The following is a 14,268-nucleotide window of genomic DNA, read 5'->3' on the forward strand; positions in this document are numbered from 1 at the left end:
CTATTTTCCCAGCAGCTTTAAAATTTAGACTTATTTTCTTGCCATTCTGGATGCACTTAGTCGCTTTGGACAGCAACTTGAGGGCATTCATGTGTCGGAATCCCTATCCACCAACCCACGTAGCCATTGCTACGGCTCTTCCCTACCGTTCCAAGCATATGCTGGCATATTCCCCTGGCTATATGATGGAGCACGTTGCTTCCATTTGGTTTCTAACCAACCTGAGCTACCGCCTCCCTGTCCACAGTCCGCGATTGATTGAATGGATGCAAACACTGATTGACTGATTGGGGCTAGCTGCCTGCCTGCAGGTTGTCAGTGGACGTTTTGCATGAACCGTTAATTGAATTCGCCTCCAGGTGGCATTTGTCGAGGTGGAACAGCTCCAGCAGGAAATTGCACAGCTTGCGTTCAATTAGATGGAATTCGATTTCTCCCCAGCCTCCCGCTCGCCGTGCTAAATTCATTTAGCTCTAATGCATTTTAATTGGTTCCTCCCGACCAGGAGTGGATACATGAATACTACATATGCTGGGAACCCAACAGATCCTAGGCATAGGGACCGATGCCAGCGGCGCGTCCCATTAGGGCTGGAATGTTGCTCTGCTCGTAGTTGCCACTGAAGTACTGAGCATAGGGTCCTGAGGCGTACACCGGCACATCATCGCCTCCGTGGGACTCGGCATCCAGCGGAACCAGTGTGGGATGTCGGAAGTCCGGGTCTTCCGTCAACTTCTCCTTAAGCAGGGCCCGGCCCTCGGCGCGATTATAGGCGGAGCTGAAGCCAGGTCCATTGGCATACGAGAGGATCGTGTAGGGCAGATCATCATCCGCCAGCTGAGCCAAGCCAGTGATCTCCTGATCGCGGAACTGCAAAGGAAAGGCAATGTTTAGTTATAGTAACTTTTAGTTAGGATCATCGCTCCTCACCGGATATCCATTGATGGACATGACATGCCCATGATCGGCGGTGACCACGATTAGGGTGTCCTCCTCGGAGGTAAGCTCGCGGGCCACTTGCACAGCCTTGGCAAACTCGGCGGTGTCCTCAAGGGATCTCCGGGCATAGGTGTCATGATGAGCCATATCAATACGGGCGCCCTCGACAAACAGGAAGAATCCCTCGTCGTTGCGTCGCAGCACCTTGATGGCGGCCTCTGTCAGCTCGCTCAGTGAAGGATCCGCCAACTGGCTGCGCTTCCGGTTCCTATCTCCATTGTAGGGCAGGTGGGATCTGGCAAACAGGCCCAGTAGATAGTCCGTATTGTCCAGATCCACCAGGCTGAGACCCTTGCGACTCCACACATAGTTGGCAGAGACATTGGCTTCATTTTTCTGGGCCAACCAATCGCGGATCAAGTGACGGCCATCGGTTCTATAGCCGGGATAACCCTCTTCATCGTTCACTGTGGTGTTGATGAAGTTCTGACGGCCACCGCCAAGGATCACCTTGAGGCCCTGGCCCACCGGTTGCTCCACCAGCTGACGAGCAATGTCGATTGTCTGCTCGGGATCACAATTCCTGTTGGCCACCTCCCAATCGTTCTCCCAGTTGCGATCCGCGGTGTGAGCATAAACGCCGGCCGGAGAGGCGTGTGTCACGCGGGCGGTGGTCACCAGACCCGCATTCTTGCCTGCCGCCTGAGCCCACTGGGCAATGCTCATCACCTGATTCTCCTCCTGTCGGTCGCCATCGCAGTTGTACCTGACTACATTTGCGTTTATGCCAATGGTTCCGTAGTTGCCCTTGACGCCGCCTAAATAGGCGGTGGCCGTGCATGCGGAGTCCGCCACCTGCCTGTTGACGCAGTACGTCTTGGACAGACCCGTGTACGGGAAGCCCTCGAAGTACACCTGCTCTGCACTGTCGCCGAGCAGATTCCGAGTGGCAGTCACCGTGTGCACGGACATGCCGTCGCCCAGGAAAAGGATCACATTTTTGGCCTTGTTTGTTTGCGCTGCCTGAGTTTCGGCCAGTTTGGAGAGCAGCTTGGCCTGGGCCTTGTCCACCCAGTATTGCGTCTGCTGCTCCTCGGCATACTTGATGGGATGATCTTCGGGATCGAAGGAACGACCTCGCGGGTGGTCTGCCAAATGAAAGACGAAGAATATGTAAGAAACACTTGTGGAAGGCTGAAACCTCTATAAATCACTTCGGGGACTTGGCGGATTTCTAATATATCACCGGGATTACGGGAGTCTTATCTCTACGCAAGGGTTAGCATGACTCTCTGATAAGAATTTATTTTCCAAGAATTTTTAGGTAAACTAAATCACTTTCATAAAGTTTAAATACAATTATAAAATACCACTTCCTGTATTTAAAGTTTTTAATAATATATTCCTAATAACCAAGGATATTTGGTTATTTTGCTAGATTGCAACTTTAAATATACTTTTGTTTACAAATTCTGAAATTTCGGTAATTTTTCGATAATTAACATGGCAGATATTCGGCAATAAAGTTGTTACCTATTCTATATATCTATCTCACTCTAAGTCAAGTCTCAAACCATGGGTTAAAGATGGAAAAATTCTACCTTTTAATGCTAAGTTTTATTTCTATATTTGTTTTAACTTTTATTTAATTGGTTTTTAGGCAAAAAGTTGGGAAAATTCGCAATAAAGCGGTAAGTCTATCTTAGTATTTCTTCCATTTACAAAATGTTCCAATTTCTTAGGATCAAAACATCTTACCCCTTTGTCCGCTGACACTACCGCTCAGCCAGACGGCGACGAGGAGGACCAGAATGAATCCCTTAGCCATTTTCCGCTAATCCCAAGTAATCCTAAGCGACTTGTGTGGAGGCCAGACCTTGGTTGCAGACTAAACCGACTGACCAGGGCCCCGCGAAGTGGCCATCGCTGGCAGCTTATCGCCTTGGGTATCACAGAGTAAATCTAATCAAAGGAACTAATCTAGACGGTTCAATTCAAACATCATTTATGGCTGGCCAAGAATCAGTTAACAGAAGTCGTAGAAGGCGGCCAGCCCATGGCCAATGCCAAAATATGCTCACGTGCCCTGGCCACAAACTTTATGAATCTCAGCTTCAGCCAGTGATTACGTGTAGAGGTAGTCATGTAACCGAGTCCAGAGAAAGGAGTCTGGAGTCAGGAAAATCCACCCAAAAACCCTTTCGACTTTTTTTTTACAACTTTTCTCAATCAACTATTTTCCATTGCCACTTTTATTGGTATTTTCAGCACACATACTTTACTCTTTGGGAATTTATGGTTTCAGTGGGAATTTTGCAACACAAACTTATGTCGCTTTGATTAAATAAATTTTTAGAGTTTGTCTAGTTTCTAAAATTCTTTTTTGCATACTTTCGGGCTAGCTAGAAACCTTAGAAAATAGTTGAGGAAAAACCATTCAATCTACAATATGGTTTTGGCCAGCGCCACAATGGAACCTGTAAATTTAATAACCTAAAAATAAGTCTTAAGTGAGTTTAAGGATATTTCCTCGATGAGTATCAAACCCACCGAAGTAAAGACTGGCAGTGAAGGTGCAAAGAAAGGCACCTTGACTGTGATGGGTCGCTGGGCTCGCAGGATAATCAGGAATACCCGTCGACGTGTCTCCCGATCCCATTTGTACCAGGCACTGCTGTAGGCAGCTTCTCCCAAAGAAAGGCTCTGCAAGGATAAGTCAATTTATATAAAATTTATATAAGAGAAAGGAAGGTAAGAACTCACCTCGGTGGCCATTTCCGTGCCACCGTAGCAGTATAGAAATATGGCTGAGGAAACAGTACAGGTGTACACCACATAGCGTATGATATTGTAGCCGGAATACTAGTAAATAATATTTATAAATAAATTAATAAGGGTTTATAATGGGTTATGCTTACTAAAAGTATATCAATAACGCTGGTGGCTATCACCACACTGGCCGACACAAAATGCACAAAGGTGGGAGCTGCCATGATACCCGAGAAGCGCTCCACAATCTTCTCGATTTCATTGTGACGATCCACGATATCGGCCAAGCGCTGACAGCATATATCAGTCTCTCGAGGTGAAGGATCTGTAAAAAAGAAATATATATACTTAACAAAACGGAAGTTGAAGATAATTAATCTTAAAATAAAAGAAACCTTTAACATTGTTTACCTTCAATAGGCCTGAGGGTTTCCTGGATATCCCATTGCAGAGCCTGCAGCAGAAAGGCCACATAGAGGGTAAAGCCAAAGAAAAAACCATCGGTGCCGGCAAAGGCATACACTGTGACCTGACCACTCCAGGTGGAGTAGAGATAGAAAAACCAAAACCAAGGCATTCGATGGGCAAAATCCGGAAACCTAAATAAAATTCAAAAACTCCACTTTTTACAAAAATCTCAAAATATTAAAAAAAAAATCCAAACACACAGCATTCGAAAGGGCATATCAAACTTGAACTCCTGCCGGCGACGTGCATACATCTCCCAAAGGGAACGCAAAACAAAAGCCCCTGTGGTGATGCTGCCCATTGTGAAAACCAGCATTCCACACCTAGTGGCCATCACATAGCAGCTCCTTTGGGCCAAATCTCGTCGCTCATCCCGCCTCTTCTCCTGCTCTTCGATTAGCTGACGAATGCGTTCCATCAGGGCAGCCACCTCCTGACATCGCCACCACATCCAGCCCAGCTTAAAGAGCGTGGTCAGGCTGCAGGCCAGCGGGCAGAAGGCATCCATTGCATCCACAGGACTGGTACGCAGGTGGCTCCATCCAAAGACAAACTCCGCCTGACAGCAGTGCGCCAGATTCACAAAGTTGAAAACCAACCAGATCCATTGCCACCATGACAACTTCTGATCAAAGCTTAGGCCCAGCAGACCGAAGGAGTATCTGGTCACAAAGAACAGATGCTTCGCCAAGGGATAGTTGCGGTCTAGAAATCGCGGATACATGTCGTTTCTTTGGGAACAGAAGCTACCCTTTTTATATAGGAGCAGCACTAATGAGGGGCTTCTAATGAGGAGCTTACACTAATTGTTTAATTATTGTTTTTCCCGCGGAGGCCATGCCACCTGGCCTGGTGTTTAATGACAGGATTATTGAAAGTCCCTAATTGAGTGGGCGACAGACCCAACACGCCCACCGAACACATGTCATTATGGTCACAAAGCAGTGTTATTTCAGGGATCTCTAACCTTAATAATTAAAAATTGTTCAAGAAAAGAGGCCTTACCATAAACTTAACTTAGAATTTCAGTAGGGATTCGCTTGATCTTGAAAGAGCTACGACTACGATTTGTTCCTGAACAATTTACTAAACGAAAGCCACCTTAAATCAAAGTGAAATTCGCGTTAAAAAAGTATAATATATTTCTGTTGACATTGATTTCTTGGCATTAATCCGAGGGCGGTACTTGCTTTCAGGAATCTGTAACTTAATAATTAAAAATTTGCATTTATCATTTCAGTAGGGATACTATTGATCCTGTTTCTGAAAACTTTACTAATTGAAAGTCATCTTAAATCAAAATTAAATTCAAATTCGTATGAAATCCCTGATGACATTGATTTCTGACAAGGACAAATGCCCAAGGTACCTTGGCACTTTGTTATTCAGTTTTCCGAGAGCGGAACTTGCTGAATATCGGAAATGAAATAAGTTAGTGGATGGGAATTCCTTTCCTCCAGCTTGACTTGCTCCCGATTCCATTTCCCTCCTCTTTGCGTTATTCAAGATACTTTCAACCCGAAAGGCCATCCATAAATATGAGCTTCCCTTTGTCGTGGGCTCTCCGACGCTGAGCATAAATTTCTGTGTGTTTGCCCTTTTTTTTTGTTGTCTTCGCTGGTCTTGTGTCTTTTGTTGCTGGTGTGTAGTTTGTTGAACTCCCGATGAACTCGCGCGTCGAAATTGGAATTTCAAATCGCGCGGCGATGTGGGTCAGCCAAGAAGAAACATTCAACATTCGCGTAGGATTTGCATAGGATTCGCAGCACACACAGATTTATGTTGATGCATGCAATGCGAGTGTGGGTTTGCCTTATTTTTTTTGGGGTGAATCACTTTTAATTAAGTTCTTGGTGCGGGGCTCACGTGGCGTATGAGCAATATTGATTTCCAGCGGGGGCGGCAAGGCACTCTCCCTTGATTATGATTATTTTGCCAACGAGGGGACGGGGCGAGGTAATCTCAGTAGGAAGGAAAGGAAAAACATCCCCGCTCCCAATTCTGATATCATCATCGCAGGGCCACCTCCCCCAAAACAAAACCCCCCAAGCTTTGGCGCCTCGTTTTATGATAGCAGGGGGAACCACCCCCGAAAAAGGCAACAAAGGTGACCCCGACACACCCTGTTGAGCCAAGTAGCAGAGCTGAGCGAGGGAGCCAACCCCTGGAAAAGTTCGCCTGGAAGCCCAAGGAAAGCCATTACATTTGATTTTCCTGGCGCCCTGCGATCCTGCTGCAGGAAAAATGAGGAAAACCCGTATCGTACAGCAAACAGCAAGTGGAAAAACTAGAGGAGTGCCAGCTGGAAGCGAGAAAAAGGAGGCCAGCGTGTCAGCGAGTCGCCAAAAACAAAAAAAAAAAAAAAGTAGAAAAAACAGTGCAGAACCCGAATGAAAAACCCGTTTTCCCACTCGCTGCTGGTTGGCCCACATTCGCCATGTTGCCGTTGAAAATGGAAGCGAGTTTTCCCAGTTTCCCCTTTAGCTGTACAAAAGCAAAGGTGCCCCGAAACAGGTTGATTTTCCTGCCAACGCCGTTGGCCATTAGCCAAATGGGATTTCACACGCTTCCTTTGGGCTCCAGCTCGGGCTCCGCTCTGATGCGTTCACCTCACGCCATGGCCCAGTTGGAGTTGGAGCTCGCTGGAGAGTTTGCTGTTGGTGCCTGTCAGCGCCACCATCCAACATCATCCGTGCCATCCGTCCCACTCAACTGCCATCATCATCATCATTGTCAACATCACCATCCAGCCAGTCATCCAGTCATCCATCTAGCCATTCAGTCCTCCAGCTGCAGGCGGGATCAATTATTAAGGCGCCGCTCGGGAGGTGTGTGTGTGTGTCTGTGTGCGACAACCTGATTGACAACCTGAGCCTGGAGGCTCGGAGCCTCTCAGCACGTCATCCGCTTGGCATAAAGCCCATATTCACGGTTGGCAATCAGTTCCAGCTGACAAAATGGGGAGAGTTTTAAGTGGTATTTGGGGTTTTATAAATATCTTATTTAGTTTGGGTAAGGCTATTATTCTTGATACTTAAATTTAAAATCAAGTTCTTTATTTTTTTAATTATTTCTTGAATATTTTACTTTAATTTAAAATTACCTATTTGTGCGAATGTACTACAAAAATGACTACAATCACACAAAACTCATGGAATTTATTAAAAAATAATTTAAATATTGCTATCTCGCTCAGAGGTTTAGACGAGTGTGGAACCGTGGTTTTAGAATAAGGTGACTCAAACGGGATAGATTTTAGCTTTTCTACTTGTTTTTGGTTAAATTTAAAATGTAAAATGCATTCCATTATCTAACTTGATTCCGGGAATTAAAACAGCGAAATGTATATATAAATATATATAATAAAAACTGACAAAAATGTTATTTTCATTTGGTGTCAGTCTTTATAGGCTTTTGACATGATATTTAAAGTGTTTTATGTGCGTGATCATAGATACACGCCAGGAGCAGTTAACCCAAATGAGTTCATATTGTATAACCTATATAAAATATCCTATATTTAAACAACTTTCAGTTATTTCAAACGACAATCCGAAACATCTATTTTTCATAGCGCTACGGCTGATTCGTCTTCTGCTGTTAAATTCACAAAGCGGCGTTAATTATAATTAAAACACGCCAACTAAATGAATAAATGTATTAATAGCCTGTACATGACTCTATATGCCCGAGTCATACATATGTATCTAGAGAAGCACTACCACGAGTGCACTCATAAAGATATATATATTGTAGTAAATATGTATATGGAATATGTGGGGCTTATATCCCGTTCACATGGCCACAGATCGAGCGTGACACAATACAATTTGTGGCGCTTTGTTCTAAGCGCTTGAAAACTCTTCGCTTCTAGCCGCCGCTTGGGCCGCCCCCCTTTGGCCCCGATTTCCCCCCATCGCTTTTCCCCACCCTTTTCCACAGCCCCTTTGGCACTGAGCAGACGTGACATAAGCTAAATTGTTTTAAATTTTGTTGAATCGCTTTTCCAATGACTGCCAAGCATTCTCGGTACTGCCCGCCGCTGGCGATAAATTGGAACCGCTTCGCATGTCATGTGGTCGAGTGGTTGGGAATTGTGGCTGCTGGGAGGGAAGGGTCTGGGTCTGCGGTCTGGTACGGAGCTTGTGTCTAACTTAGCCGCCGGGGGCAGATCTTTAAACTGCGGCTGCACTGCACCAGATAATTGCCGACCAAATGGAGATGTCAGCTGATGGTGCGGGAAGGGGTATTTGGGGCACAGCACACACCAAACTTACCCACAGCAAACGCCTCTGATTAATGACAATTAGCGCGGATCGATGTTGGATCGGTGGTGGCCTCCAGTTTGGTCATAGTTACAGCTGGGAATACGAACAAGCACATCCTCCTCCGTCGATGTATAATGACATCAACAAGCATTTAATATAACAAGGCTATCAAATAGTGTGGGCAAGCAGAGGAGTGTTGAAATCGAGTTGACATTAATTAATTTTCATTTGTAATGGGTTATGTTAATTTAGAGAATAATTAACATATTATTAATAAGATATATGTATACATTTTATGGATATTAAAAATCAAAAGAATACATTTTTACTCCTCAGATTTCTTATCTCAAACCTACTATAAGTTTTACTTTATAGGAATTTAATTATTATTTAAATATAATTAACTTTAAATTTTATATCTTTGAATTCAGTGAAGCTTAACATTGTCAGAGCCTTTTTTACTGTTTAAAGTCTTGTAGTAACAAAGCCCTGCATTGTGACATCTTGATCCCACCTGGATTATTATTGGGTAACTTTGTGGGTATTATAGTTTTGACATTTAGCCCTAACCCTTTACAAGCGAAGCAAAAAGCTGAAAGCTCCAATGGAGCGCAGGAGGCTTCTCCTACCTAAAAAAAAAAACCCATTAATCACACAACGCTAAACCCGGCCACAAAAGTGTTCTGACTGAAGCTCTGAAGCTAAATCTGAAGTGAGGGACTAAGAGCCGAATCCACACATTATGAACTCGCTGCCTTCAAGGCCAACTTCTTATTAAATGCCAAAATGTGAGAGAGCCTTAGAGTTAAGGCATCGCCGAAAAGTTGCAAGGGGCTGTGATTATAATTACAGGCCGACCAAAGATCAAAAATGGAACGATGGGCTTCGTTGCTTGTTCAGTGCTACCGGATTATTGTAAAACTAGCTTTCAGAGATCATCAAATGCAAGATGGCGTCATCTCGGCTTAGCAACTAATGTAGAATTTACCCGGATGGATCGTTTGAAAAGGGGTCGGGGATGCCTTTGCTAATGAGTAACAAGTCTACTGTAAGGCCTCACAGTACAGTGGGGTTTCTAAAACATGAACATTCTTAATAGCTTCAAATTCTTTGATTATTATTTTAGGGTTTACTGGAAATTTACTTTTATAGAGTTCTGTTGGAGGTTCTCTTATTCTGTTCAAAAAAGTAAAGAAGCTACTATAAAAACACAACTGTATGTTTGTTATTATTGACTTTATTATACAATAATTATTCCTGGAATCATTTGCATCAATCATTACTCATAATAACATTAAGCATTTTTGTTTTTGTATTGTCAATTCTTGGAAATACCCTCTGATTATTTTTTAAAGACTAGATTTGCAAAACTCAATATAATTATTTTTTAATCATACATACATACATGTTGCAGTATATTTAAGTTAAATGTATGTCAAATGTCTTGATAATTAATTTGAAATAATACATGTATGTACATATAAAAGTCTGGGTTATTTATAATAATAATAGATTTTGAATAGGGGTTTTCTCAATATTCATATAATATTTTAATTCTTATATCTAGAAAAACGATTTACTGTCTAGTTACAGAGTTTTATGGACTAGAATCAAGTCACATTTTCTCAGAAATTGATCAAATAAGTTTAATTTATGGAAATTGCATTACTTATATGTACATATGTATGTATGTATATAGACATGTGTTTCATAAGTCTGAGTTATGGACGTTGCACTGTAAATAGACAGATCTGTTTGCTCAACCCGTCTCCTTCTCGCCGACTGCGTGCTTGCCGATAGCTTTGTCTCTCGCTCTCGGTCCAAGGTCAGCAGCTGCAGGCGTTAGAAAGAGAGGGAGCGAGCAGGCAAAACTTCGACTCCGACCGCAAAGTCAAAGTTATCAATGCAAAAAAAAAAATAAAATATTCATTGCGAATAGTTAATAGTTATTGTGCTGAATTTCCAAGGTCCCCCCGCAATTACTTCGGACAATGTATTGTTCAGTTGACTGTTAGATATACAATAATATTGTTAGCACGCTAAATATCTATCTATATCTATATTTCCTGTAGTTTCCAAGCGAATGCGCCGTGTAACGAGCACCTGAAAAGCCAATTTATATAATTCTGTACACACCGTGTTTCAGGGTTTTTTTGAGAATATTTTCAGCCAACTGCAGTTTTGATCGCTGCCCTCGCATTTCTCTTAGTCATTCCGCCTTAATTAATGGGAAAAATAAGTGCCAGCAAAAAGCCCCATGACAAATGGTGATTGTTTATTGTACAAGTGCCGTGCATTTGAAAGTCTCAGTCTCCGTCTCCGTCTCGGATTCATTCTTCGGAATATAATATGATTCATTCCTGCGATAGAAACTTGATTTTCTACTTCTGCTTTTCGAAAAACTAGAAACATAATTCTTCACACACACACACGATTGCCCGTAGACATGCGTGTTTACGTAAGTTTCGCTTTTGTTGTACGAGTATTTCGTATTTTCTATCGCTCTGCTCTGCTCTGCTCTATCCTACCCATAGTTGTTCATTGTACAGTTTCATTTCTTTTCCATGCCATACAACAACAATTTATATCATTCACCGACTCTTGGCAACAGACAAACCGAAAAGACCAACAACAACCACGCGCTGTCGTAACGGTTCTCTCCCCCTCTTCTTCTGCCACCCACCCGTTAGCTTTGCGTGCGGGAACAAAGCATACAACGAAACCCACTACTGAGGGGGAGCTTGGGTCAAAGTGTATGCGTGCGAGTGGGCCAGCAATAGGCAGTGATGCGTGTGGAATGATAAAACGTGTAATGAAGAGTCATGAGAAACATGGAAAGGAGAGAGCGAACAAACGAACGGTTTCAGTTGAATAGCTCCTTCTGCTGCCGCTGCTGTTGGAAGAGAGAGCATTTATTTATTTAAATTTGAATTCTTGGGGCGATTACAAATATGGCAGCTTAAGAATAGGCACAAAACTATTATTAATTCGTTTCACTTCACTTGTCGACATGTTGATACGCTTGCAATTTGTATAGGAGAGAGAAAAAGACTGACTACTTAAAAAGCACAGTGAGTCCCCGTCTCGCTCCGACATTGGTTGCAGTACGTTGAGTTCATAAATAATTAAAAACTAGCACACTGATGACTTTCTGTTCGATCTCACTGTAAAAACACTCGCAAGACAGTTGCACAAGCGGGGCGCAAAAAATTCCATTAGATTTGCGCGGCGGTGCCAGCGACAGCGACGACGAAAAGAGAAACGCGCGTAAAAAAACGCGGCCAACTTTGTCCGCTGTGCAGCTGCAAATGAACGAAGGAAACAAAATGCCGAGCCAAACTTGACGAAGCCGAACTGAACGAACGCGAAAGCGTTTCGTTAGAATTCGCGCGCGCTGCTGTGTGCGTGCGTTCCATAAAAATATGACGTCGGCTGAGCTTTTCGCTCGCAGTCTCTCATTCTCTTCAAATTTGGGTGAAAAAGTATGTGTGTGTGGATTTTTTCCAACTTGCCGTTTGTCTTCCGAAAATGAAAAGCACACAATTACAGGGGCCTTAGAAACACGACGGGGAGAGCAAGGCGGCGGAGGAGAGTCAGACCAGCGGGCGAACGAGCGAGCGAGACGGCCACAGCGCCATTTGCAAGTTGCGTAATTGATTCGGAAAAAGAAATGTGTCATCCAGCGCGTCCGCGTGCCAAGTTCCTGCTGCTGTCTCCCTCTTTTCGCTCCGCTTCTCCTCGCCACGTTCTTGTCCTCTCCTTGAAATTTCTGCTCTTTACGTAATCCGCGGCGAGTTTTATTTTTTGTTTTAATTTTCTAGAATTCCGTTTTGTTCGATTCGCTTTAACGATTTTTTTATTCGAGTTTTGTTAATGATTTATAGTTCCAGGCAAAGTTCACTCGAGGAAAACCACCACCAAATCAACCGTCGCGCCACTGTTCGACGACTATTTTCGACGTTAGCAACAGCGTATATTCACGCTCTCCGCCCCGCTCGCTCTCTCTTATTACTCTCCACTGTGTTGCTCTCCTTGAGGGTTTTCCCCGTTTCACCAAGTTGTGGAATTATTAGGAAGAGTAGAGTTCGAGGAGTGGAACTATTGCTGCAAGCGCTAAATGAACCGCACGGGTCGGCCGTTCGACGATGAATGAAACGCAGAACGGGAAAACGCGAGCCAAAAACGCTTCCAAACGCGCGAGTGGCGACGCGCAAGTACAGTACAGGGCTATTTACTCCGAGCGAGTGCGAGCGAGAGCGCACGCTGAAGCTTTCGGCCGTTGTATATAAACGGGTTTGCGGGTATGTGTGAGTGTGTGGCTTTGTCGTTGACACATATTCAAGTTGCTGCTTACTGCTGGTTGTTGTTGCTTTTCCATTGAAGTGCGCTGTAGCTTTGTGGCTGTGTAGCGCACTCTTGTTGAAATTTTCCGCGTCGCGTCTCGATGTTTTTCCATTGAAACGTAACCATGTAAAGCTTGTAGGCTTGTATGTATGTATTTATATGTACATATGTCATATGTAGTTTATGTATGTTTGTATGTAGATAAATGACAAAAGATAAAGACCTCCGCCTGGAAAACGCAATCTAATTAGAAATCTGCATGTTGCTTAAAGAAAGTGGGTTAGTTTGATTAGTTAAAAAAGGCCTTTGGCGCTGTAATGTAAACATATTTCTATGCTGACATGTTGTGTGTGTTGGTGTGAAAAAGTGTGTCATCACTTGGCGCAACTAGAAAACTTGCTATGTACCATGTATACATACTTATCCGTGTATGTATGTTTTTACATATACCAGTTTTTCCACTACATACAAACGCATATACAGAGATAGTTCTTTGTGTGCAAGTAAGTGCAAACTAGAAACAGAAAACAGAAAACTGGGTTATTGGCGCGCGATTCTCCATCTTCTATCCCTCTCTTCGCCTCTCCTTTCGCCATCCACCTCCTTCGCCACTCTTTTGCTGCATTTTCCACTTGGCACGCGAAGCTGCAGCTGCATCGTTGTTTTTGTTGTCTTCTTTAGTTCAGTTGCCAAGCAACGGAATCAGAGGCGTCAGCGAAAGGGTGTGCGATGGGCGCAAAAGCATAGAGGGTGGGCGGAAATTGCATCAATTTTGGGGGCTTCGTGATGACGACATCAAAAGAAACCAAACCAGTTCGAAAGCGAAACAAATTTTCGGCGATGACGCCACAATTGCCGTCGCTGTTGCGTTGTTGTTTCTTTTATTGCGTTTTATGTTTTATGCTCGAAAATTAAAAGCCACAGAAAAAGGAAACAAAAAAACTTAAGGCAAAAGAAAGCTGGCAAGATCTCTTGCCGTCCCGCTCGCCCCTTGGACGTGTGTTGCATGTGATTTCATTTAATTTTCGTCTCTGTTTACGTTTACCACAAAGCAAAGGCCGAAAGAGAAGCAGAAACAGAAAATGTTTTCAGCTTTTTTTGGGTTAAAAGTTAATGCGCTCCAGGCACGAATCTTTATGTTCTTCCCCCGAATCTCTAGAGAGTATCTTTCAATTACGTTGGACACGCACAAAGACAGCTTGGGAATTATAAAGGGTGAGTCGAAGGGGTCGGATCTGGTCTTCTCACAGGTATTTTTTGCTTTCCCTAATCCCAAACATAAAAACCACTTTGGTCGTTTCAAAAATCGCTTAATCTCTGGAAGGATTTGTAGGCATCTTTAAGATATTTTTAATTGTTCCTTTGTTTAAAAATGTCATTCTCTAGAATTCAGAATTCAGAAGGGATATATATTCAGAATTTATGGTTTTTTATCCCAAAATAAAATAATAATTGAATTTTTATAAATGTTCTTTGTCTT

At 43.3% G+C, this 14,268-nt stretch overlaps 2 protein-coding genes across 2 annotated transcripts; both read right to left on the reverse strand.

Moving 5' to 3' along the window:
- Positions 1-462: 462 nt before the first annotated feature.
- Alp6 (Alkaline phosphatase 6) lies at positions 463-2,839 on the reverse strand. Its single transcript, XM_017171481.3, has 3 exons — positions 2,698-2,839; positions 931-2,087; positions 463-870 (listed from the first exon to the last, which is right to left on the reverse strand). Exons 1-3 carry the CDS (start codon positions 2,765-2,767, stop codon positions 550-552), a joined length of 1,548 nt encoding a protein of 515 aa, XP_017026970.1. The 5' UTR covers positions 2,768-2,839; the 3' UTR covers positions 463-549.
- A 351-nt stretch (positions 2,840-3,190) lies between these two features.
- On the reverse strand, positions 3,191-5,169 carry Or45b (Odorant receptor 45b). Its single transcript, XM_017171633.2, has 7 exons — positions 4,978-5,169; positions 4,377-4,907; positions 4,120-4,307; positions 3,858-4,033; positions 3,703-3,801; positions 3,490-3,642; positions 3,191-3,432 (listed from the first exon to the last, which is right to left on the reverse strand). Exons 1-7 carry the CDS (start codon positions 5,013-5,015, stop codon positions 3,382-3,384), a joined length of 1,236 nt encoding a protein of 411 aa, XP_017027122.2. The 5' UTR covers positions 5,016-5,169; the 3' UTR covers positions 3,191-3,381.
- Positions 5,170-14,268: the final 9,099 nt, after the last annotated feature.

This window comes from Drosophila kikkawai, chromosome 2R, assembly GCF_030179895.1.
Source record: "Drosophila kikkawai strain 14028-0561.14 chromosome 2R, DkikHiC1v2, whole genome shotgun sequence".
Taxonomy (NCBI): domain Eukaryota; kingdom Metazoa; phylum Arthropoda; class Insecta; order Diptera; family Drosophilidae; genus Drosophila; species Drosophila kikkawai.